At 39.2% G+C, this 24,363-nt stretch overlaps 1 protein-coding gene across 2 annotated transcripts; it reads left to right on the top strand.

Annotated features, from left to right (window-relative positions):
• The first annotated feature begins 48 nt into the window (after positions 1-48).
• Positions 49-13,583, top strand: cgrrf1 (cell growth regulator with ring finger domain 1). Of its 2 annotated transcripts, none has more exons than XM_055640440.1 (6): positions 49-184; positions 4,562-4,698; positions 7,202-7,379; positions 8,586-8,733; positions 10,006-10,113; positions 12,447-13,583. In XM_055640440.1, the coding sequence occupies exons 2-6, from the start codon at positions 4,635-4,637 to the stop codon at positions 12,843-12,845; spliced, it is 897 nt and encodes a 298-aa protein (XP_055496415.1). In that variant the 5' UTR covers positions 49-184; positions 4,562-4,634; the 3' UTR covers positions 12,846-13,583. The 2 variants fall into 2 exon arrangements, with proteins under 2 accessions (XP_055496415.1, XP_055496414.1); XM_055640439.1 differs by lacking the exon at positions 49-184 and adding an exon at positions 2,514-2,717.
• Positions 13,584-24,363: the final 10,780 nt, after the last annotated feature.

Here is a 24,363-nt window from a genome sequence, read left to right on the forward strand (position 1 = left end):
GCTACCAAAACTTCTCTTGGACACAGATGGGTGTGTTCAAGTGACTCTTAGAGACGCTGGAGACTCAAGGGTCTCTTTAACATAAATCAGAATCCTTCGTAGTGGAGACAGAAGGAATTGCAAATGCTGGAATATTGAGCAAAACACAAAGTGCTGCTGTAGGCATAAGGAGAACTTCTTCAAGGTAGGCATATGGGTCATGTAAGCATGTGTGGAAGGAATGAAAAGACGACAACGTTTCGGGTCGAGACCTTTCTTCAGCACTTTGTGAAACGCGTTTTAGATGAGCCAAAGGTCTTTGAGGTGAATTTAAACATTCCATGGAAACACAAGAAACTACACATGTTGGAATCTTGAGCCAAACACAAAATGCTGGAGGAACTAATTGGACCAGGCAGCATCTGTGAGGCAGTTCCTGCTTCTGTCCATTTGGAAGATGACTTTTTGGCTTCCTCAGACTAATTCAATCCATTCATCTATTAATTTTCATCCAAAGATGCTGCCTGACTGTCTTAGTTCCGCTCGATTTTGTGATTTGCTCCGTAACAGTGGATGTGCTTTTCACAGAGGCATCCAATAGCAACATGTGGTTCAGGCGCACAGGCATACAATGATAAATGGCTGGCTGCTGAGGCTTAAATTAGCTTATTCCTTAAATCAAGTGGAATCTAATGAGAATCTCTGCATCTGTGAAATGCTCGCCATCAGGATGGAATGACAAAGAAACTAAATTGCCGTAGACGGGACAATTTATCCTAGGCATTGTGAGCATTGTGGTAGTTTTAGTTTTGAGCCACATATCTGAGGAGGGATGTGTTGGCATTGGAGAGGGTCCAGAAGATGTTTGCAAGAATGATCCAGGGATGATTGGGTTAACATACGATGAGTGTTTGACAGCACTGGGTCTGTACTCACTGGAGTTTAGAAGGATGAGGAGAAATTACAAAAAAAAACTTACCGTATAATGAAAGTCCTGGATCGAGTGGATGTGGAGAGGATCTTTCCACTAGTGGGAAAGTCTAGGACCAGAGGGCACAGGCTCAGAATAAGGACGTATCTTTAGAATAGAAATAAGGAGGAATTTCTTTAGTCAGAAGGTGGTGAATCTGTGGAATTCATTTCTACGGATGGCTGTGAAGGCCAAGTCATTGGGTATTTTTAAGGTGGAGATTGACAGGTTTTTGATTAGTGAGGGTGTCAAAGGTTATGGGAAAAAGGTAGGAGAATAGGGTTGAAACATAGAAACATAGAAATTAGGTGCAGGAGTAGGCCATTCGGCCCTTCGAGCCTGCACCGCCATTCAATATGATCATGGCTGATCATCCAACTCAGTATCCCGTACCTGCCTTCTCTCCATACCCCCTGATCCCCTTAGCCACAAGGGCCACATCTAACTCCCTCTTAAATATAGCCAATGAACTGGCCTCAACTACCCTCTGTGGCAGAGAGTTCCAGAGATTCACCACTCTCTGTGTGAAAAAAGTTCTTCTCATCTCGGTTTTAGAGGATTTCCCCTTTATCCTTAAGCTGTGACCCCTTGTCCTGGACTTCCCTAACATCGGGAACAATCTTCCTGCATCTAGCCTGTCCAACCCCTTAAGAATTTTGTAAGTTTCTATAAGATCCCCTCTCAATCTTCTAAATTCTAGAGAGTATAAACCAAGTCTATCCAGTCTTTCTTCATAAGACAGTCCTGACATCCCAGGAATCAGTCTGGTGAACCGTCTCTGCACTCCCTCTATGGCAATAATGTCCTTCCTCAGATTTGGAGACCAAAACTGTACGCAATACTCCAGGTGTGGTCTCACCAAGACCCTGTACAACTGCAGTAGAACCTCTCTGCTCCTATACTCAAATCCTTTAGCAATGAAAGCTAGGGAATGATAGATCAGCCATGATTGAATGGTGGAGTAGACCCAATGGGTCGACTGGCGCAATTTGCTCTTATGACATGAACATTGATCTGAGGAATATAGCACAAGGAAAAAACTCAAAGGCATGTATTTTGATCTTTAAAAAAATATTAAAAAATATGTTTATTGGTTAGGTATTTATGGTATAGATCTACGAATAAATAAGAAATTAGTGGACATTTAGGAAACCAAGTACACCTTGGAATTTAAATTGTAATAGGAGTGAAATTATCAGATGGCCTACCTCAGAAGTATTGCTAAGGTGGTAATGGGGGGTCTTGCATCGTGAAACGGTTAAATACTTGACAGAATCTGCAGTTCTTTGTATCTCTCAACACCCATGACCCTTGTCTGAAGCATCGCCTATTCATTTCCTCCTGAAATACACCCTGACCCGTTGAGTTACTCCAGCACCTTTGGTCTTTTTTTTTGTAAACCACCATTTACAGTTCCTTGCGTCTACGTTGTACTTTTGGTTTGAAACTGAGCTAATTTTGAATTGAGACACGAGGATGCTGGAGTCTTGCGTAGAACACAAAGTGCTGGAGTAACTGGGGGTCGGTGAAGGGTCTGGTGAGGTTACGGCTTGGGACTCTTGTTTTGGAATTAATCCAATATCGAGCTGTGGGTGTCAGCAGCGCATGGACGCGGTACGCCGCGGCGCTCGCCGTAGCTGGGGCCGGCGGTTGCTGGGAGGCCGATGGCCGCCGTGTTCCTGGTCATGTTGTACGAATACTCGCCGCTTTTCTACATCGCCCTCGTCTTCCTCTGTTTCCTTGTGACCACGGCTGTAATCTTCGGATGGTGAGTGTGGGAGGGAGGGGCCAGGAGTGACAGCAAAGTGCAGGCCGCGCCGACATTGACAGATAAACATTGCCAGAAACGTTGCCAGATTGAAATTTTAATTTAAAGCCAAACAACACTAGGAAAACACCATAAATAATCCAAACAATACTAGAAAAACACAAAAAAAACAGCCAAACAATCTTTAATATATTTTTCATACACACATCTCATTGAAAGCTCCAGAATCAGATCATTACTATCCTCCCCACTGGAATGAGTGGAACACACGGCATAAATCTTGTCCGATGTGATGTTTTTCAGCATTTCTGGAGATGCAGTGAAGTCTTTGCACCATTTGCTTGAAAGCAATAGTTCTGCCCAGATTCTCACAATAGCATCAAGAAGATTCTGTTTCTTGCCTTCGTTTTAACGGAGGATACAAGAGACAATATTCACTCAACTACTGCATTGCTGACAGGGGCTATTAGGCAATTAGGGCAAAGGTGGCCAATCCAAAACTGTTCAGTGCCTCTAGGGAGTCTTTCTTAAATGGAGCATCTCCTTTGCAATCAACAAAAGGCATTTGCCTGTATTCTTCTTCTTCAATTGTGTTGAACTTGTTTCCTACAAGGTGTATAACGGATAACTCGGAAAACCTAGGCCTCGAAAGTTTACGTGTAACTTGACAGAGAGCTTCTTCTAGCATAGACATACCTCTTTCTTTGACATTTTTTTATTTCCAGATGAGCTTCAGTACTGTTGTTCTGCTGCAGGAACTTATTACATGCTGTTAAGAATTTGTAACCAAAATCTTGATGAGATTTTTTTCTGTCCTTTGGCATCATACAGTCTGTTCTGAAGACTCTTCTGGTGTAAGAATAGTTGTTGGTACAATTCATGAGGATCAGCTTTGGTTTGCTGAAAAAGGCTGTTCAGTCTTTCGAATTCCTGCACAACAGGTGTTGTAAACTCAAAGAACAAGTTCCTTTAGGAGTCTTGCTTTGAATTTTGTATCTAACTTTGATTGGGCTAGTTCAGCAGAAGTGAAATAAGCCTTCAGGTCTTCCCAGTTCATCAAAATATTAAACATAATCTTTCCACGCACAAGCCACCACATAAATGTTATTAACTTTGTTGACTGTTGCTTCCCAGTCATGGAGTCGCACGGAATCAGGACCTTCGGCCCAAATCATCATGCCAACCAAGATGCCCCATCTAAGCTAGTCGCATTTTCCTGCTTTTGGACCATACCCCTTATGTACCCATTCATATGAATTAATTTTTCAGGACCTAAGAATTTGGTTCCTTGACCAGCCCCTCTGATGCCAATTTTGCCACCATGTTTCCTTCCTGTCTGAAGCTGCCAGGGAACGGTTTCATTGGAATTGGTTGCCTCTCATACCACACATTTGTGCATTTCACTGAGAGTGGTAGACACTGCCTCGGTCCATCTCAGTTTCTATGATGGATCTGCAACGTTTTCCCCACCCTCCAAGGGATCTTTGGAAGGCGATGGTTCAAAAAGGCACCCAATATCATTAAAGATCCACGTCACGCTCTCATCTTGCTACAACTATCAGTAAGCTACGGGTGCGTGAGAACCCTGACCACCAGGTTCAAGAGTAGCTTCTTCCCAGCAACCATCAGGCTGTTGTACACTACAACACCAACCTCATCTGTGATCTGTCGACTACTTGGCACTTAGGACTTTGGGGATTTTTTGCACCAGTATTGGTTATTTTTTTGTTTATTCCCATTTATCTATTCATATTGTGTTTGCAGGCCTGTAATGCTGTTGGAAATAAGAATTTCATTGTTCTGTTGTCGGTACATATGACAATTAAACACTGTTGACTCTCCAGGTTTGTTTGGGACATCCCCGTCATTGTCCGACAATCGGAGTCTGGATCGGGGCCTGTGGTCCAGACGAAGCGAATGGTGCAAGTGAAGAACCCATTCGCCCTGGAAATTGTCCATCCCTTTGCAGCCTCTGTTGCAGGTAAGCTACATGATTCACATTTGAGTAAATGTACGGTACTCCAAATGTAGGAAAGCATAATCAAAGACCTTTCCCATCCCAGTCATTAATTCTTCTCCCTGCTCCTGTTGTGCAGAAGATACTGAAGTTTGAAAGCACAAGCCATCAGACTCGGAAACAGGACTTCCCCCCCCCCTATTATCAGGCTGCTGAATAGTCTTTCCATAACCTAGGACCTCTGATTCTCTTCTACCCCATTGTGGACATTGGACTTTGTTTCATAAACTGTTACACTGTACTGTTGGGAACTATATGTGCCCTGTACATCCCCCTTTGCTCTAGCTGTTGTACTTGAGTTTGGTTTGATTGTAAGGTCTCAGATAAGAAAAGACGAGGTGATATGTAAAACTAGATGCAGTGATATACTGTAGTTGGAAAGGAATGGATGGTGGGGGAGGGGGAGGTTGTAAAGAGGAGTGGGATAGTGGGAGAAATGGAGGTGCACCTTGTTGCTACCTGGTAGTTGTTGGTATGGTTCATGTTGCAACAATGAAGGTAGAGCATGAGAGCAGTCAACCACAGAAAAGAGAGAGAGACACAATTAGAAATGAAGATGTTGAAATCTTGAGGGAAAAATACAAAGTGCTTCAAGGCTCAGTGGGTTGGGCAGTATCTGGGGAGGGAATTTAAAAATAAACTATTATTTAAATAAAAAGTATATTTTAAAAAAGTACAAAAAACTTTTCTTACAATCTCAATGTCTATACATTTATCAGTACCATACTCAATAATGTTCTACCTGTCTTTACACAAAACACCCTTGTCACTCATGTGGCACCAGGGCATGAATTCCCTACTCTTGATTGAAGGTGTCCTCACTGGCCCCTCAATGACCAGCAGCGGAAGGACCTTAGGCTGTCATCAGACAGTGTTTCACGATGGAATCCTTATTTTGGCTGATAGATTGAGGGGGGTGAGCTGGAAAGTGCAATGGGGGTGAAGGAAAGCCTGGCAAGTGATAGGTGGCTATGGATAAGGATGGGTTGATTGGCAGGTTGGTGAAGTGACAAAGGCCAGAGGTGAAAAGGAGACAAAAGGGTGCCACGGAAGCGGCGGAGTGAATATTAAAGAGAGAGTAGAAAGGGGTGGGATAGAGGTAGAAATGTGTGCACACCTTTTCGCTGCCAAGTATTTAGACCTTGTTAGAATGGTTCATGTCGCAGTAACGTTGCAGCAAATGTAGGACATTCCTGATGTAGAAAAACATTATAAAGCAACAGCAGTCAATCATAGGGAAGAGTCAAGCTCCTGAACACCGATTTTCTGCAACTGATGGTGCACCCTTCCTCCTATAATCAGACAAAATTACGAGCACATGTGAAATTCCCTGTGGAGCCACAGTTGGTATAGTAAACTGAATGTGAATGGATTGACCTGCTGACCCATCACCAGCTCCCACCGTCTCCCTGGCTGTTTACACTCCAAGCTCAAAGTGATCTACTTGTGCTGCCATCTTAAGTGAACTATGAATTTGAACTCCAAATCCCTCTGCACATCAGTGCTGTTAAGGGAGTGGCCATTAACTGTATACTCTCCCCTTGCATTCAACATCCCAAAGTGTAACACCTCACACTTGCTTTAATTAAGCTCCAAGTGCCATTTCTGCGGCCGTTTTGAAATGTTACCTATCCAAGTTCTTCAGCGATGCAGTCTGACCCGCTGAGTTACTTCAGCACGTTGTGTTTTGCTCAAAATTCCAGCATTTGCAGTTCCTTGTGTCCAGTCATAATTCATAGATAGTTGAACAGAAATGTAGTTTATCACAAGACTTTGTGGAGCTGGATTTCTTTGAACTTTTGGCTAATGGCAAACGTAGTTTACTTTTTCACTGAAGAAGGGTTTCGGTCCGAAACGTTGCCTATTTCCTTTGCTCCATAGATGCTGCTGCACCCGCTGAGTTTCTCCAGCATTTTTGTGTACCCGCCATAAATAAGACGTTTGGTTGTTCAAACAATTTTCTTGCACTATTTTCTTATTTTTGGAAAATGAAATACTTTCCATGCACTCATTTGTACTTCCCTATCAGCTTAATTTTACTGAAAAACACATTATTTATCTTCTTACTAATGCTAATGTTTAAAAACTGTTTTAAATCTCTTAGATAGATGTAATTAAATAGATAACTTAGTTTGCCACTTGCATTCCGTGTTAATATTTGACCATTTCTTCCTCCCATTTCTGTTCTCTAATTTCATTACCTGTCAAGCTTTCCTTTTATATCGCTGAGAACCTACTGGTTAACTTGCTCTTTATTTGGTTAAAATGGTAGGGTAAAAGTATCATACTTGTGACTGCATTGTAACTTGTAAGTGTTACAGTTCCAGTGTTAATTTGGAAGTCATTTTTATTTATGCTGTGTCTTCAGACAGCTTTTGAAGAAATTACTTTTCAACTAACTCAGTAGAATATTTTGAACTTGAATTGTGTATTAAGCCCAGAAATAGAAATCTGTTTTGTCTTGCAGGTGGAATAACCCTCAAATCTCACTGCACAGAGAAATGCACTCTGACCATCTATTGGGGATGCAGTGTTCATAAACTCCATGAAGGATTACAAAAGCATGTTTATTGCTTCAGATTAAAGATGCCACAGAAACTCGAGGAAGCAATAGACAAAGAATATCTCCATCGAGAAGAATTTCTGTATCTTTTTTTTCATTTCTGTCGAACGTCAACAGTTCTGTTATATCTAAGTCTTTTAAATTATAGCACCTTTTTTTCAAATGGTATACGATAACTTGTTCATTTATTAATCTAATCAGAGCATAAGTAGATTCATTAGGAAAAAAAATGCATTGTATCAAAAGAATCAAGAATATTTTTGATATGAATCAAGAATATTATCAAAGTTTTATAGATATGTGTGAATAATTAAAGCACAGCCCCGTGAGAAAAAACGATTTTTACTTTTGCAATCTGGCATATCATTAAGCATGAAAGACCCTGTCAAAAGCTTATTAGCCTTGTATAATAGTTATAGTAGTTTAAAAATCACTCTCTAACCCGCGACCTCCCAGCCCCAGGTCAACAAAAGGTATGTTATTTTTACATGACCCTGTATGGATGTTCATTTTGGGCTGCAGTATTTTCTGGGCATTTGAGGGCACAAATCCACTTGTGAACGTCATGAACCCACTAAAAATAATTGTTTAATTTACATGTAAATTCTTCCATTTGGCCTATAAATGATGTAAAGAAAAAATCAGCATTATTATATTATTTGGACCTTAGATAAAAATGTTAATCATTGAATGGAATATTTAGATCTAGTAATTGAAGTTTGAAATTAGCCATTTGGGTAACTAACTACTTTAATTTCAGGTGATGTGATGGTTCAATCTAGGGAAAATTTCATTCAGTTCTCTTAATTTTTAATACTTTTGATGTGTCAAGAGCTTTTTTTTTTATGAAAATGGCCATAACGTTTTTATTACTTGAGATATGAAAGTGAATTAGGTGTCTCGTGGCTTAATGACGATGGATTCAAAAATAAGTTCATGTTTCTTTATCATATGCAAAGTCAGCATTGGAATATAATCGACCCATTTGCTAACTACATCATGATGTGATCAAAGGGCACTTTTTAATACGATTGTCAAGAATTTTTTTTTTCACATCGTGGCTCATTTTCAGTCTTTTGGCATGGTTCAGAGGTGGCTTGTTCTGTAACTATTGGAGAGTTGATAAAATTAATGAATTATCAATGGTTCAAGTCTTGTACAATACTTTCTTCAGCAAGTGCTAAGAACCAACAACTGATAACTTTGGTAATATAATCAGGGAGAGCATTTTCTTTGGTGCACACTATTGTCTCAGGATATTGTTATTGTCTTTAACACTTTGGTCTAGAATAGAGAAAGAAAGCGATGATGAAAATTTCTCTCGGCTTCCTGAGTATTTATCAATTAAAGATTTTGGAAATCTCCCTCGAGCACGATATCCATTAGTAGTGCTGTTAACATTAACAGAAGAAGAAAATCGGGACATTTATGAAATTGTAAGTGGATCATTTTGAGTGGTTATTAGCATTTCTTTAAATGGAAGAGCTGTGTTTTGAATTGTAGAGAGAGAGAGAGAAAGCAATTTAACATTTTAGGTCGATGTGAAACATTAATTTTGTTTCTCTCTTGCCTCTCCCTGCAAGTGCTCAGCCTGCTTTGTATTTAATGTTTTTTGCAATTTCATATTCTAGCAACTGCAGTATACATGGAACATTGAACATTACAGGAACAAGCCCTTCAGCACACAATGTCTGTGCCCAACATGGTACAAAGACCAACTCTGTTCTGCCTGCACATAATCCATATCCCTCCATTCCCTGCAAATCCATGTGCCTTTCCAAAAGTCTCATAAACTCCACTATCGTATGCCTCAACCACCATCCCTGACAGTGTGCTCCAGACAGCCCCCCCAACACTCCAGATTAAAAAAAGATATCCCGAACAACTTCTTTAAACTTTGCCCCTTACCTCAAAGCTATGTCGTCTCGTATTTGATATTTCCATCCTGGGAAAACGGTTTTGAATGTCGACCATATCTAAGCCTCTCATCATTTCATACACATCTATCCGGTCTCTCCTCCAGCTCCAGTGTTCCAGATAAAACAATCCAAGTTTGTCCAACCTCTCCCTGCAGCTAATATCCCCTAATACAGGCAACATTTTTGGTAAACCCCCTCTGGAACCTTTCCAAAACCTCTACATCCATCCTGTCAAGGGAAACCAATATTGGAATCATTTGTCTTCTAAACACATCCTAGCGTGTGGTGCATGAACCCAAGATGCTTTGCTCTGGTTGTAAATTCTAAACCATGATTCCAAATAATTTTGAAGACTATTCAACTAAAGAAAGCAAAAAGCAGTCTGAGGCTATAATTATTAGACTTGCATGTTTTTCAAGAGGAGTTACTGGGTAGCTTTTCCTTCTCTATTCTCATCGGTTATTCATTAAATCAATTGTGTTCTTCTGTGGCCATGTTAAAAATGATTTTTTTTAAATGGCTGTGTTATAATCGTTTTTTAATAATCTGGTATTCAAAGTAAAATAAGAAACAATAAAATATTCTGTGCCAGTATGGTATTTTTCAGACCTAGATTTAATGAAATTGGGTGGAAAGAATGGCGATGTTAGTACAAGACTATATTTCACAAACTGTAGATACTGAAACTTAGCAGGTCAGGCAGCATCTAGGCGGCGTGTCCAACTGAGACTAATTTTTCTGTTCCTTTTCTAAGCATAATCATTGAATGCTTATGATTTGTATCACCAGGTTTCAATGGTAACAGTAATCCATGTTCCTGATGAGAAGTACAAACTTGCATGTCGAATCTTATACCAATATCTACTGACTGCCCAGGGTCATGTATATGACCTTAAGGTAAGATTTGCTTTCCACCAGTTATTGTGACTGTAGATGGATGATGTCAGCTACAGTGCCCTCCATAATGTTTGGGACCAAGACCCATCATTTATTTATTTGCTTCAGTACTCCACAATTTGAGATTTGTAATATAAAAAGTCACATGTGGTTAAAGTGCACATTGTCAGATTTTAATAAAGGCCATTTTTATACATTTTGGTTTCTCATGTAGAAATTACAGCTGTATTTATACGTAGCCCCGTTCCCCCCCCCCAATTTCAGGGCACCATAATGTTTGGGGCACATGGTTTCACAGGTGTTTGTAATTGCTCAGGTGTGTTTAATTGCAGTTTACAGTTTGCCAAGAAGTACTTAAGAGAGCAACCACAGTTCTGGAAAAAGGTATTGTGGACAGACGAGATGTAGTTTAACTGATATTAGAGTGATGGCAAGGGCAAAGTATGGGGGAGAGAAGGAACTGCCCAAGATCCAAAGCATACCACCTCATCTGTGAAACACTGTGGTGGGGTTGTAATGGCCTGGGCATGTATGGCTGCTGAAGGTACTGGCTCACTTATCTTCATTGATGCTGATGGTAGTAGCTAATGAATTCTGAAGTGTATAAACATATCCTATTTGCTCAAGTTTAAACAAATGCCTCAAAACTCATTGGCCGGCGGTTCATGCTACAGCAAGCCAATGATCCCAAACATACTGCTAAAGCAACAAAGGAGTTTTTCATAGCTAAAAAATTGGAAATTCTTGAGTGGCCAAATCAATCACCTAATCAGAACGCAATTGAGCATGCTTTTTATATGCTGAAGAGAAAACTGAAGGGGACTAGTCCCCAAAACAAGCATAAGCCATACCGCATGGCTGCAATACCGGCCTGGCAGAGCATTACCAGAGAAGACACCCAGCAGCTGGTGATGTCCATGAATAGCAGACTTCAAGCAGTCAATGCATGCAAAGGATATGCAACAAAATACTAAACATGACTAAATTTACATGACATTGCTGTGTCCCAAACATTATGGTTCCCTGAAATAGGGGGACTATATATAAACATTGCTGTAATTTCAACATGGTGAAACCAATGTGTATAAAAATGGCCTTTATTAAAATCTGACAACGTGCACTTTAACCACGTGTGATTTTTACAAATCTCAAATTGTGGAGTACAGAGGCAAATAAATAAATGAATGGTCTTAAATATTATGAAGGGCACTGTATTTCACCTGTTACAACGAATAGAACTTTGATGGATTAAAAAAAAATAAACTTTTGGGTGTGCATTCTCTACACACTCAGGTCCAAAGTGATAAGGAATTGGATAACATAGCAATCAAGAATAGAATTCCTTTCTTCCAAAATATTACCCTACAGTTGCAAAAAAGTGCATAAACATTGGAGCTATGGAGTGATAGGGCAGTACATTGAAGGTAGTTTATGATAACTTCATAAAGAACCACGCATATATGGTGAGCAAAATGGCTTGCGTTACAAGAGGGTGGGGTTTTAGGATATTTTCTTTTTACTGCGGCCCCAAATGTGCAAAGGTTGATGAGGGCAAAGCCATAGACATTGCCTACATCGAGCTCAGTAAGGCATTTGATATGGTTCTGTATGGTAGGGTGGGAGGTTAGATTGCCTTGATCCAATGAGAGCTCGCTGGCGAGATGGAGCAATAGCTTCATGGAAGGAAGCAGTATGTGATAGTTATTTTTCAGACTGGAGGCCGGCGCCCAGTAGTGTGCCTCAGGGATCGGTGCTAGGCCCGTTAATATGTGGTTACTATACCATTACTATATATCAGTGATTTGGATGAGAATGTAAAAGTCATGATTAGTAAGTTTGCAGATGACACAAGAAATCAAAAGTTTAAAATAAACTTTGTACCATCAGGAAAATTAAGTAATAGATGATTAAACATTATAAGAAATTGATCATCCTGATGTGTTGCCATAACTTGCTTTTTCCAAATGTACGACTCTGAACAAACTGATCCTTTGCATTTGAAAGGCACAAGTGAGCCTGCCTGAACACTTATTGAGACATTATACAGAGTATCCTTCAACCTCCCCCCCCCACCAAAACAGAATCAAAATAGCAGCTGCCAGCTTGCTAGTTGGCAAAGAGTTTTGAATTGTTCTAACCTGTCTGTTAACAGTCAAGGCCAATTAAAAATTAATCATACAGACCTGGGAAGAAAAGGGAGTGGTCGTAAAAGGGGGGAGGGGGAGGAAAAATATGAAAAGTTTATTAGCTGATTTAAATTAATTGCTAGATTAAATAAATTCCTAACAAATAGTATCCTCTGAAATTTAAATTTTCCAATATTTATTGGCTAGAGACTTTTTATATCTGCTGAGGATGGCAGCTTACCTGAGGGGATCCCTACAGAAACCGATGCTGTGGACAAAAAGCTTCTGGAGAAGTTTGGCACTGCAGAAGGGGAGTTTGACTCATGGAAGGAAAGCAGCAAAGATTGCGTTGTGTGCCAGAATGCTCCTGTGAACTGGGTCCTGCTGCCTTGCAGACATGCTTGTCTGTGTGACTGTTGCATTACTTATTTCAAGCAATGTCCCATGTGTAGAGAATTTATCAGTGAATCCTTTGCTCTTATAAGTTCTGGAGCACGAACTGAGGACTGTGTTGAAAATAAGGCTGATCCAATATTCGAAGAAATCTGGGAGGATCCAGATGAAGGAAACATTCAAGAAGGTGTAAATGCAAGGATAAATTTTTAAATGGAAAACTGTAAACAAGGCAGATTTTGCTTTTACTATTCTGAATGTTTATGTGCAATCTAGAGACAATGTGATGAAGGATTTAAGTAAGGTGTGCTGTAATGGAGTAATGCGAGATACATCAAACAATGTTGGCATCCAGATGAGTTTACAGGACAGCTTGTCTTTCATGCTTTGAGAAGGAGGGAAAAAGAAGATTTAAATTATCTGGTATGCCAACTACTACATTTGTAACAAAACACACAAATGCTGCTTTGTTCAAATAAATTTGTATTGGACTAGTTTTTAAACATTTATTTGGTCTTTCAAGTATATCACACCATAATTTGGGTTCTTAGAAATTTCTGTAATATTAATGTTCAAAGAGTCGCATATCAAACTTTAGACTGTTTGTTGGGATGGTCAGGGGAGAAAAAGATTAATACAAAATTTTTAAATGACCACCGTGAAGAGAAAACATTACATCAACACTCAAGTTTCTGTATTTCTAGATTATTTTGTTCTGTATAGCTAATTTAGATGGAAGCACTCAATCTAAAACTAATTATGTATAGTGTGTATATAAGAATATACAAATAAAATTCCTTGTATTTATAAACAATGATTACCTAATGAATTATAATCAGTCTAATTATTATTCATGTCTAAGAATGAAGATTATTTGAAATTGTTTCCCAAGTCAACAGTTTTACGTCACAGTTTGACAAAATAAAGTAATGCTGTATATTTATTTCAAAATCTGTAATGCTATGAATTTTTTGTACTTTTTTTTCCCTCAAGAGGTTTCATAGAAAACAAAGAACAAAAGTCCAAAATTAAATTACAACATTACCTGGAAAGTTTCAAGAGCACTTAAATTTCCTTCTAACTGTTGGAGGCCCCCTTTCACCAGATTTCAATTTACGAAGTGGAAAATTGCTGCCTAGTGTGCTCACAAACATGAAAGAGATAACCATCATTTGTTTTGTTGGTTTAGTTCAGTAATATCTCCATTTCCTCAACAATTATTCAGGGCACGATGTGAAATATATCCAGTTCTGGTTCCCAATCACTATCATACTTTTTTGAATGTAAATTGTGTCATGAAGAAACAAAAATTCTCATTGATTTGTTCTTTCAAGTATATCACATCATAAATGTTTTGGGTTCTTACAAAACATCGTGTGATCCCATTGTTATTAATCTTTTAAGTGTTGGGTTTTAAAAAAAAATGAAAATTACTTTGTTATATTTATCAAAATACTTTGGGAAGCAATCAATTCCATCGTCTACAGTTTAATTCCTGCAAAATTGTTTTATTGAGTTGCACCATGTATAATATAGTGTTTGAGATTCCATGCTACTTTGTTTTAGGGCAATATTTGAACATTAAGGAATCTCTGACGGTAACTCTAAATTTGGTTGGTTAGTCAAAATAGATAATCCATACTGTTTCTTCTGTTTCTTCATTTTATTTTGCCACTGATGCTGGATTAGGTTTAAGTATTATTGTCACATGTACTGAGGTACAGTGAAAATCTGTTTTTGCATGCTACTATGGATCAAGCTATATGTGATACAATCAATTCTCAAGTGGTAGAGCGGTAACTGCTAAATTGTAGTACATCAGTTCCAGTCAAAATAGATAATCCATACAGGTGCACAACCTTTTATCCGGTTTCTCCGAAAACGGCCATTTTTTCCAGATTTCTGCGCACCATTTTGCCAAACTGACCCAAAACGACCCACGGTCAACCCAGCTGGTATACTAGGTTTAAGTTTATTATTGTCACTTAAATGTTACTGAGTTTGGACAGTGAAAAAACTTTAATTCTCTGTTTTTGCATCAATGCTATCTAAATGGATCAGATACCCCGGCTAACTACCCTGGCTGATACCAATCAATTCAAACACCAAGTACAATAGGTAGAGCAAAGGAGAAGCTACAGAGTGCAGAATATAGTTCTCAGTATTGTAGTACATCAGTTCCAGAGACAGTCCAATTTCCACGATAGGTTAGAGGTGAATTAGGCAGTACTCTAGTTTATGGAGGAACATTCAGAAGTGTGGTAAGAGAGGGGAACAAGCTGTTCCTGTATCTGTTGGTGGATGCTTTCAAGCTTCTGTATCTCATAGATTCTGTGAAATCTCAGACATATGTAATTTTCATCTTTACAGATCCACTCCTGAGATTTGTATAAGTATTGTATATTGATGCTCCAAGACTGCACTGAAGAAATAGGGCATGATCAGGAAATGAGAGATCAATTAAAGGCTACCTGAGTCTCTGGTGCACATAAAAGATCTTGTGACGTGACAAATGGTAGTCTGGCAAATGTTTATTCTTCAATGAAATCTGGTCATTATCATATTATGGAACTTGCTGTGGACATTTATTTTGCATTATAATGACTCCACTTAAAAGCACTTGATTGGCTACAAACTACTTCAAGAGTTTTTCGAAGTTATGAAGGATGCTGTTGTAATACCTTCTTTCCATCATGTTTGACATTTCATTTTGTTGTGTTGAAGGGTAATACCTGCCACTTACTGCAGCCATATTTCCGCCTTTTGCCTAAACAAAGCCAATTGGCTGACATTTCAATTGTGTGAGAGAGGAGAATGTTTAAATGCTACATATAATCCATAACTAGATTTGTACTTACAATTAGTTCCAACCTATGCAAAAAAATGCATTCCATTTTTGTTGTGCTATTTTTCCAATTACAATTGACTTTCTTAAGCTATATTTTCAGCCTCATTAAATCTATACAATTATATCTGCAGTAATGTTGCAGAACTACTTTTATGCTTTCTATTCATTCCTTTGATTTTTTTCCCATCCTAACACTGATGGGGGAATGAAAGCTTTCCACCATCTAAGCCTTGTGACTGGTATATAAGCACCTGAGACGAGTTATAGTCAGCCCTTTGACCTCACTTGTCCATGCCACCCAAGACATCACATTCAAGCTAGTCCCATTTGCTCTCAAGGGGCCCATATCCTTCTAAATCTTTCCAATCCATGCACCTATCTAAATGCCTTTTAAATGTTGTTATATTACCTGCCTCAACTATTCTTTGCCTTTTTCCCTTTACAAGGACCATTTCATGCTATTCGGAATGCAATATTTTAGACATTTTATTCAAGAAGAATGTAGTGAAAACACTGTTTCAACGGGGAAGTGTTCCCTGCTGAGTTTGTAGATTGCCATTTATATAGTAATCCAGTTTATAAAATAATTTTGGAAGCAATTTCATGGATTGCATCAACAGTTTGATTTGTATTTCCATCTTAAGCTAAGATTCAATATAAATAAAATATCAATTGTTTTCCCAATGGAGTTGCAGTCCAGATACAAGGCCACAACCCAGAAGTCAACCATCATTTTGCTTTCACAGATGTTGCTTGACCCACTGAGTTTCTCCAGCAATTTGTTTTTGTTTCTGATTTTAGCATCAGCAGTCCCTTGCGATGTGAAGGTAAGAATTATCGTTTTTTAACCACTCATCAGGAACTACTGCTTTGTTGTCTTCATTGCAGTAGAGCATTTGAAAATGGACTATTTACAGTTGATTCAGTATTCTTTCCAAAATTTCTTGATTTTTTTTGTGGGGGTGGGGGGTTGGGGGTTCTGGTCATTATGGCAAGTCCAACTTTCATTGTCTTTCCTGATCTGCCCCAAGAAGATGGTCAGTTTATTTGTTGACACACTCACTTGATATTTCCCTGCCCATGTCTGAATGCTATCTCGGTCTTGCTAAATGTCGGCATGGACTCTTAAATTTGCTGAGGAGTTGTGAATAGGATTGAACATTTGGGCAATCATCATTGTATGTCCCATCTTTGATTGATTGAAAGATACAGCGTGGAAACAAGCCCTTTGCCCACAGAGTCCACACTGATCATTGATCGCACTAGTTCTGTGTTATCCACTTTTGCATCCACTACCTACACACCGCATTATAGGATTGGTCAAGTTTGAAAATGACTTAATTGTTTCAATAGTACATTTTACAAGCTGAATGATATGTGTAATTAAGTTGTATTTCCTTGCTGTTTTATTCCTTGTATTTGCCTGTGCTTTGCTTTGGACATTTCTTTGCAAATTGTTTCTTACATTTAACACATTTTTTATTTACTTTCCTCTCTAACATTTGTTTTCTTTTATGGCTAATATGACTTCTTAAAGTAAACGATTCATAAATTATCAATGCTTTGAAAATAATTTCTGAAGAAGGATCCTGACCCGAAATGCCTTCTGTACATTTCCCTCCACAGATGCTGCCTGACCCACGGAGTTCCTCCAGTGTTTTTAATGGGATACTTAGCCTGGTATATAACTTCTTAAAAAAATCACGTGTTTAAAAGATACGTTTTTATTAACATTAAATGTTATATGCTGCTAATATAAATTCCAGTAGAGGGCACTGAATGCTTTAAGTTTGGAGAAGGCAGGAAGAAGAAATACAAATTAATAATATACTGTACACATTTTCATTGTAAGGTTCATGTCAGAAGATTTAATAAGATTAATCATTGCAATAATATGAATTATGGTAGACATAACATTTTTAAATTGTTATCGACACTACGTCCCAATTGTTTTCAGTGCTTTATTGTAGTTATTTCCAGTATCATCTTTGTAAATCAGTTTTAGACCATATGCTGTCTTAAATTTTGTTTAATATTCTGAGAAACTGAATTACACAGAATGTTAAGTGCAGGTTAACCCATCCTATATAAATTTAACACTTGAATTTAAAATGCATGCATGGAACAATAGTTCAGAACTCTCAATCCGCATTGCTTTTTCTGCTTATGCAAATATCATGAGCAAAACAGCCCAGCTACTTTAATCTAATTATCCTCGATCTTTACTATGCTTTCTTTATACTTGCAAATAGGAAGAACTCAAAAAAAATTGAGTGTTGTATTGCTTCTGCAGTTTTCCACTTTTGAGCATCCACTTAATTCACATCCAGCGAACATAGGGCAGTGTAGCACAGGAACAGGGCCTTCGGCCCACAATGTCTGTTCCAAACATGTTGCCAAGACCAATCATTATCTGCCTGCACATAATCCATATCCCTCCATTCCATGTATGTCCATATACCTATCTAAAAGTCACTGAAATGCCACTATCCTATCTGCCTCCACCACCACCCCCAGCAGCGTGTTCCAGGCACGCACCACACTCAGTGGGAGGGAAAAACATAACTTGTACTGCACATCTCCTCTAAACTTTGCTCTTCTGACCTTAAAGCTATGCCCTCTAGTATTTGATATTTCCATCCTGGGAAGTAGATTCTGACAATCTACCCACTCAATGCCTGGTCTCCTCGCAATGTCCGATGTTCCAAGTCAGTCCAACCTCTCCCTGTGGCTAACACCCTCGTATCCAGGCATTGTTCTGGTAAATCTCCTCTCCAAAGTTTCCACATACTTCTTGTAATAGGGTGCCCAGAACTGCACGCAATCCTTTTGCTCAAGAAGTAACCAGGCCACTTATTGCAACAATATGCAGTATTTTACTCTGATTCCTCTCTACCCTTCTAGCAAATTTCCATTCTATCTGCATGCTTGCGATGGTACAAGAGACTTTTCTTATCCTGGTTGTATTTTTACATGTATGTTACCTCCTGGCAGCATCAAGTGACATTGGTATCTGTCATATAGTAAAGGATAAAAGCAATGAGATATTTTAGAAAGTGAAGATTAAAGTGAAAATTAAGTCAAAATTGGATGGCCAAGTTGTGGTTCCTTTCACTTCGGTTTGCCTTGAAACAATATTTGACACATGGAATAGATTTAACTTCATTATCCACACAAATTAATGCTTTATCATATATACTGATCTCAATCCAATTTTGCACTATTCCTAACCCCTCCTACTGCTATAATTATTGGTCTTGGATAAATTACTTCCCGAAGTTATAGATCAGGAGGACCAAACATCACCCTTGGCCTATAGCCCAAATTTCATAGACTCACAGCAGTTTTTTCCCCTCAGCCATGACTTACGTTAAACCAGTTTTTAACCATGTCCTTCTGGTCATTCTAGAGCTAAGTTTATAACGTCATAATCATGTGGATATGGTTCTCTTGCAAACAGATGCGATTAGTTCAACTTTGCATCATGTTTGCCGCAGACATTCTGTGCTGAAGGCCCTGTTCCTGTGCCATACTGTTCTATGTTTATAACATGTGCTACACCAAAATTGCTTATTTCCATGAGAAACTGTGTCTACGACTGCATCAGGGCTACCTCTTGCACCCATGCTGAACTCGTGTATGTCATTAACTTAATTACCAATTTCCATCCTGCACTCAAATTCACTTGGATCATATCCGACACCTCCCTCTCCATCTCACCATCACAGCAGTTAGATTATCGACTGACGTCTATCACAAACCTACTGACTCCCACAGCTATTTTGACTACACTTCTTCCCTCCTTGTCTCCTGCAAAGACTATCCCCTACTCCTAGTTCCCACATCTCCGCCGCATCTGCGCCCAAGAAGGTATTTCATACCAGGACACCCGAGATGTCCTCATTCTTCAGGGAATGGGGGTTCACCTCTTCTATCATAGATAAGGCCCTCGCATGTTTCTATTTGGTATCCCATAGCTCTGCTCTTGCTCCCCCTCCCCCCAGTCGCCACAGGAACAATGTCTCTCTGGTCCTCACCTTTCACCCCGCATTCAGCACGTAATCATCCAACATTTTTGCCACTTCCAACGGGATCCCACCACTAATTACATATTTTCATTCCCAACCCTTTCCGCTTTCCATAAAGAATGTTCCCTCCGCAACTCCCTGGTTCATTCATCCCATCCCACCCAAACCACCCCCTCCCCGGGTACTTTCCCCTGCAATCGCAGGAGATTGAACATCTGTCCTTTTACTTCCTCCCTTGACTTCATCCAGGGACCCAGAAATTCCTTTCAGGTGAGGCAGATGTTCACTTGCACCTCCTCCAATCTCATCTGGTGTATCCATTGTTCTTTGGTGTGGACTCTTCTATATTGGCGTGAACAAGCGGCAGACTGGGCAATCTTTTCATTGAACACGTATGCTCAGTCTGCCTTGGTCTACACGATCTCCTGGTTGTCAAACATTTTAACTCGCCTTCCCATACTGATGTTTCTTTCCTGGACCTCCACTGTCAGTGAGGCCACATGCAAATTGGAGGAACAGTGCCTCATATGTAACCTGGGAAGCTTACAACACAGCGGTATGAATATTGATTTCAAGTAGCCGCGGCATTCTCTTTCTCTCCGTCCCAGATGTCCTGCTATTTCCACTGTTCGCATCCATCTATTCTTTCACCTCTTCCACAGCCAACAATAGACCATCGTGGACTCAACCTCTTCATAGTCATCAGTGCCGGCTCCGATTGGTTGTGAATCTTTCCATACATCTAGTCTTCCTCTCCCCTGGCTTGGTCTGAAGAAGGGTTTCGACCAGAAATGTCACCTATTCCTTTTCTCCAGGGATGCTGCCTGACCCACTGAGTTGCTCCAGCATTTTGTGTCTATCTTCTATGCCCAATACCTCAGTTTCCCTGCAGTTAAAACCCTCATCCATGTTTTTTTAATCCTTTTTTTCTGTGCTCTGCTGATTATACTCCCATGTTATGACCTTTGTAAACATTAGGATTATCATAAATTGCTGCTTGGAATCTGTCAGAGTTTATCAATTCTGGCCCATATTGATTTTCAATCTCTGAATTATACATTTTAAAATTATCTTTGTGCTTGAAAACCTTTAAGACTTTGCCTTTCTGTGTCTAACTACTGTTAACTACTGTTAACTACTTCTTGCAACCACCACCCTACTTCTCTGAAACTTGTGTAACCTCCCCACCCTGTATCTCTATTACTGGTGTTGACACATTCACTATCTTGGCTTCCCGGAATTATCTCTGAAATTCAGAACTCTCCAAAATCATCTCCAAGAAAATTCTTCATGTCAGTCTTGTTGAAAGGTTTTATTGAACTACTGATTTATCATTATGAATCTTGAGCTCTGTCTATAGATGCAAGAGGAAAATACTACAGATGCTGAAAATCCAGAATATTAGTATTCCTCAATGTCAGGCAACATCTGTGGCACAGAGTTAATGGTGGGTTAATGATTGTACTTCATATCAGGGTAATTTAGAGTGAAAAAAAGCTTTTATTTGCAGAGAAAGGGGAAGGTTTATGTTTGGAGATGAGGTCTTTTAAATTAGGTTATTTTTCTATACGAAAAGTATTGTAAAATTACAAACCGTGGTTGTTAGACATTTTCCAGTTTGTCTTTTTTCGTTTTGATTCTCAATTCTGGCATACATTCCTGTTGCTCGGCATTCTATTCTGTCTGGCCTGGGAAACTAAGTAAGTCAAAGGATGTGGAGATTGGACATTGGACAGCAAAGTGTACTGGATGTAAGGATTACCCATGATCATACTGAGTTGCACAGTAGGTTTGAAGGGCTGCTTTCATTCATGCTTGTTCTTTCACTGTCGTGATGAGGATCATGACCGATTCTGTCAACATGTTTGGACGACGTCAGAAGCCAACAGCGAGTTATACGTCGTCTGACTCGCGAAACGAACGAACTGCCGTGACTATTGTTTTCTCTCTTGCAATGGACATCTTTTATATTCCAACTGTCTCCTTGCTTCACTTTTCCTCAAATACACTAATATACAACAGCAAGTTTGCTACCGGTGATGAAATACAACACATTTGAAAACTAATTTTAAATTATCAATTTTTAATACAGTTAAAAGGGAGCTTATGCAATAAAACGATCTGTAAAATGTAATTTAACATTTAATTCAGCTGACCACTTAATTTCTAATTAAATCTTAGATAGGAAAAGTGTTGTCTGAACTGTAAAAAAGAACAGGGCTATGGATAATTACTCATTTAACTCATTTACTCATGGGGCTGGGAAACTAAGTAAGTCAAAGGATGTGGAGATTGGACATTGGACAGCAAAGTGTACTGGATGTAAGGATTACCCATGATCATACTGAGTAGCACAGTAGGTTTGAAGGGCTGCTTTCATTCATGCTTTTTGTTATTTTTGGTAAGAGTTCAGTGGAAAGTTGGGCATGTTGCCAGCAGAATTGGAGAAATTTAGTCAGGGGTGAAGTGGGCTCGGTTATTTCACCAGGGGAGGCTATCAGCGTATTTGCTTTAAGGTATATAATAATGGTATGGTTTATTACTGTCACGTACTGAGGTACAGAGAAAGACTTTTGTTTGTGTGCTATCAAATTAAATTAGATCATACAGTGCATGAGTACAATCAAGCCATACACAAATACAACAGAACTAACTGTTGAATAGTTTGATAACAGGGGAAGAAGCTGTTCCTGGATCGGGTGGAATGTACTTTCGTATCTTCTGCCTGGTGGGAGGGGAGAAGAGGGAATGATAGGGGTGAAAAATGTACAAGAGGCTTACAAAGACAATTTATTTGTATTAGCAGTGAAGCAGTAATCTGGGCATAAATTTATGCCGAAAGGTACAACGGCTAAAGAAAAATTACAGAATTTAATTCCTCCTAGGGGAGGAGATTGGTTGGAAATCTGAAAGAATGATTGTGCCAGAAACTGGGCTTATATCCAAAGGAGGACCTGATGGGGCCTTTGCATACAAGGTTATGCACTGCAAGCTGTAGAATGAAATAAGCTTTGTAACTCTGTTTGACTGCTATCATTGAGATAGGCCACTCACCCTGCTTTTATGAAAAAGATTCTACAGTTCTAAGATTACCCTTTGTCAACTTCAAGTAATTACCACTTTCTAAGGTGGACTCAAAATGCTGGAGTAACTCAGTGGGACAGGCAGCATCTCTAGAAAGAAGGAATGGGTGATGTTTTGGGTCGAGATCTTTTTTCGGACTTTGGAATTGCCACTTTCTGTTGCTGTTGACAAAATGGGTTGAACTGAATTATATATAAAGAAAATGAATCAAAAGGATGGGATACTATACTGAAACCTTTGACTAAAATCTGCTCTCATTATTTGTAAAAATGTGTATTTATTCATGAAAAATTACTGCGGTAGTCAGAGGGTTATCCATCAAAAAAGAATGAACAATGTGAACACCTTTAATATGTATTTGGAGGTTGCCATGAAGAAATATGGTTAATGGTTCGGGAGGTTCTCTTAGAATGTTAAGAAATTAAATACAAGGAGAGTCACAATTATTTTAATTGAAGGGGTGAGTCTCCAGCATTGATTGATCGGGAATAGTTTTCAAAAACTAGCAGTGTTAGATTAATTTATTGTCATGTGTATCGAGATATAGTGAAAAGCTTTTGTTGTGTGTCAGCAGAATGTTTACAGTCAGCAGAAAGTTTACAGTCAAGCTACACAGTATATAGAAACATGATAAAGGAAATAATGTCCAGTAAAGTTTGAATAAAGCTAGTCCAAAAGTCTCCAATGAGGTAGATAGTAGATTAGGACCACTCTCTAGTGTTGATAGAATGGTTCAGTTACCTGATAACAGTTGGGAAGAAACTGTCCCTAATTCTGAAGATTTTCACACTTTTATGCCTCTTGCCTGATGGTAGCGGGGAAGAGGAAGTGACCAGGATGAGACTCGTCCTTGATTATGCTGGTGTCTTTGCTGAGGTAGCGTGAGGTGTAAACTGAGTCAATGGAAGAGAGTTTGGTTTGTGTGATGGCCTAGGCTGCACCCACAATTCTCTGCAATTTATTGTGGTCTTGAATAGAGCTTGAATGCTGTGATGCTTCCCGATAAAATGCTTTCTGCGGTGTATCTGTAGATGTTGGTGAGAGTCGGGGACATGCCAAACCTCCTAAGCCTTCTAATGAAGTGGGGGTGTTGATGTGCATTCTTGGCCCTTGCTTTCATATGGGTGATCCAGGACAAGTTCCCGGTGATATTTACCCTAAGGAATTTGAAGCTATCAACCATCTCTACTTTGGCGCCATCACTGCATATTGGGGTACGAGTACAACTTTGCTTCCTGGTCGATCGCTATCTCCTTTGTCTTGCTGACATTGAGAGAAGAGTTGTTGTCTTGACACCAGGTCACAAGGTTCGCAATCTCCTTCTTGTACTCCGTCTTATCATCATTTGTTATCCAGCCCACAATAATGGTAACATTTGCAAATTTGTAAATTGAATTGGATTTAAACTTGGCTGGAGTCGTGGGTGTACAAGGAATGCAATGGCAATTCAAACTTGGAGAGATAAGTGTTACCACAGGCTGGAATCAGACTGCCACTAGGTACAGGATAATGCTCAATATAGAATTCACTGTTGTATATAATCCATGTGGTACACTACCTTAGTGAACAAATTCCACATGTCTAGGTTAAGTTCCTCAATTACATTCTACTCCCCATATAACATAATTCACCTCATATTCACATTGAAAATTTATCATGACCATGAGAATTAGATGTTCTTGACATGTTATCATATCTGGTTTAACGATGGATTTAAACAGTGGCGGAATATTGTTTAGCTTCTAACAGCTGAGACCCTCCCCAATCTTTG

The sequence above is a fragment of the Leucoraja erinacea genome, chromosome 9 (genome assembly GCF_028641065.1).
Source record: "Leucoraja erinacea ecotype New England chromosome 9, Leri_hhj_1, whole genome shotgun sequence".
Lineage (NCBI taxonomy): Eukaryota > Metazoa > Chordata > Chondrichthyes > Rajiformes > Rajidae > Leucoraja > Leucoraja erinaceus.

What these genes read in the sequence shown, in the direction of transcription:
- cgrrf1 (XM_055640439.1), top strand. Translation starts at nt 2,614, where the DNA reads ATGGCCGCCGTGTTCCTGGTCATGTTGTACGAATACTCGCCGCTTTTC. An exon ending in ATCGGGACATTTATGAAATT is followed by an intron (nt 8,734 to 10,005) that starts GTAAGTGGATCA and finishes TTGTATCACCAG; the next exon opens with GTTTCAATGGTAACAGTAAT. An exon ending in GTCATGTATATGACCTTAAG is followed by an intron (nt 10,114 to 12,446) that starts GTAAGATTTGCT and finishes TTTATTGGCTAG; the next exon opens with AGACTTTTTATATCTGCTGA.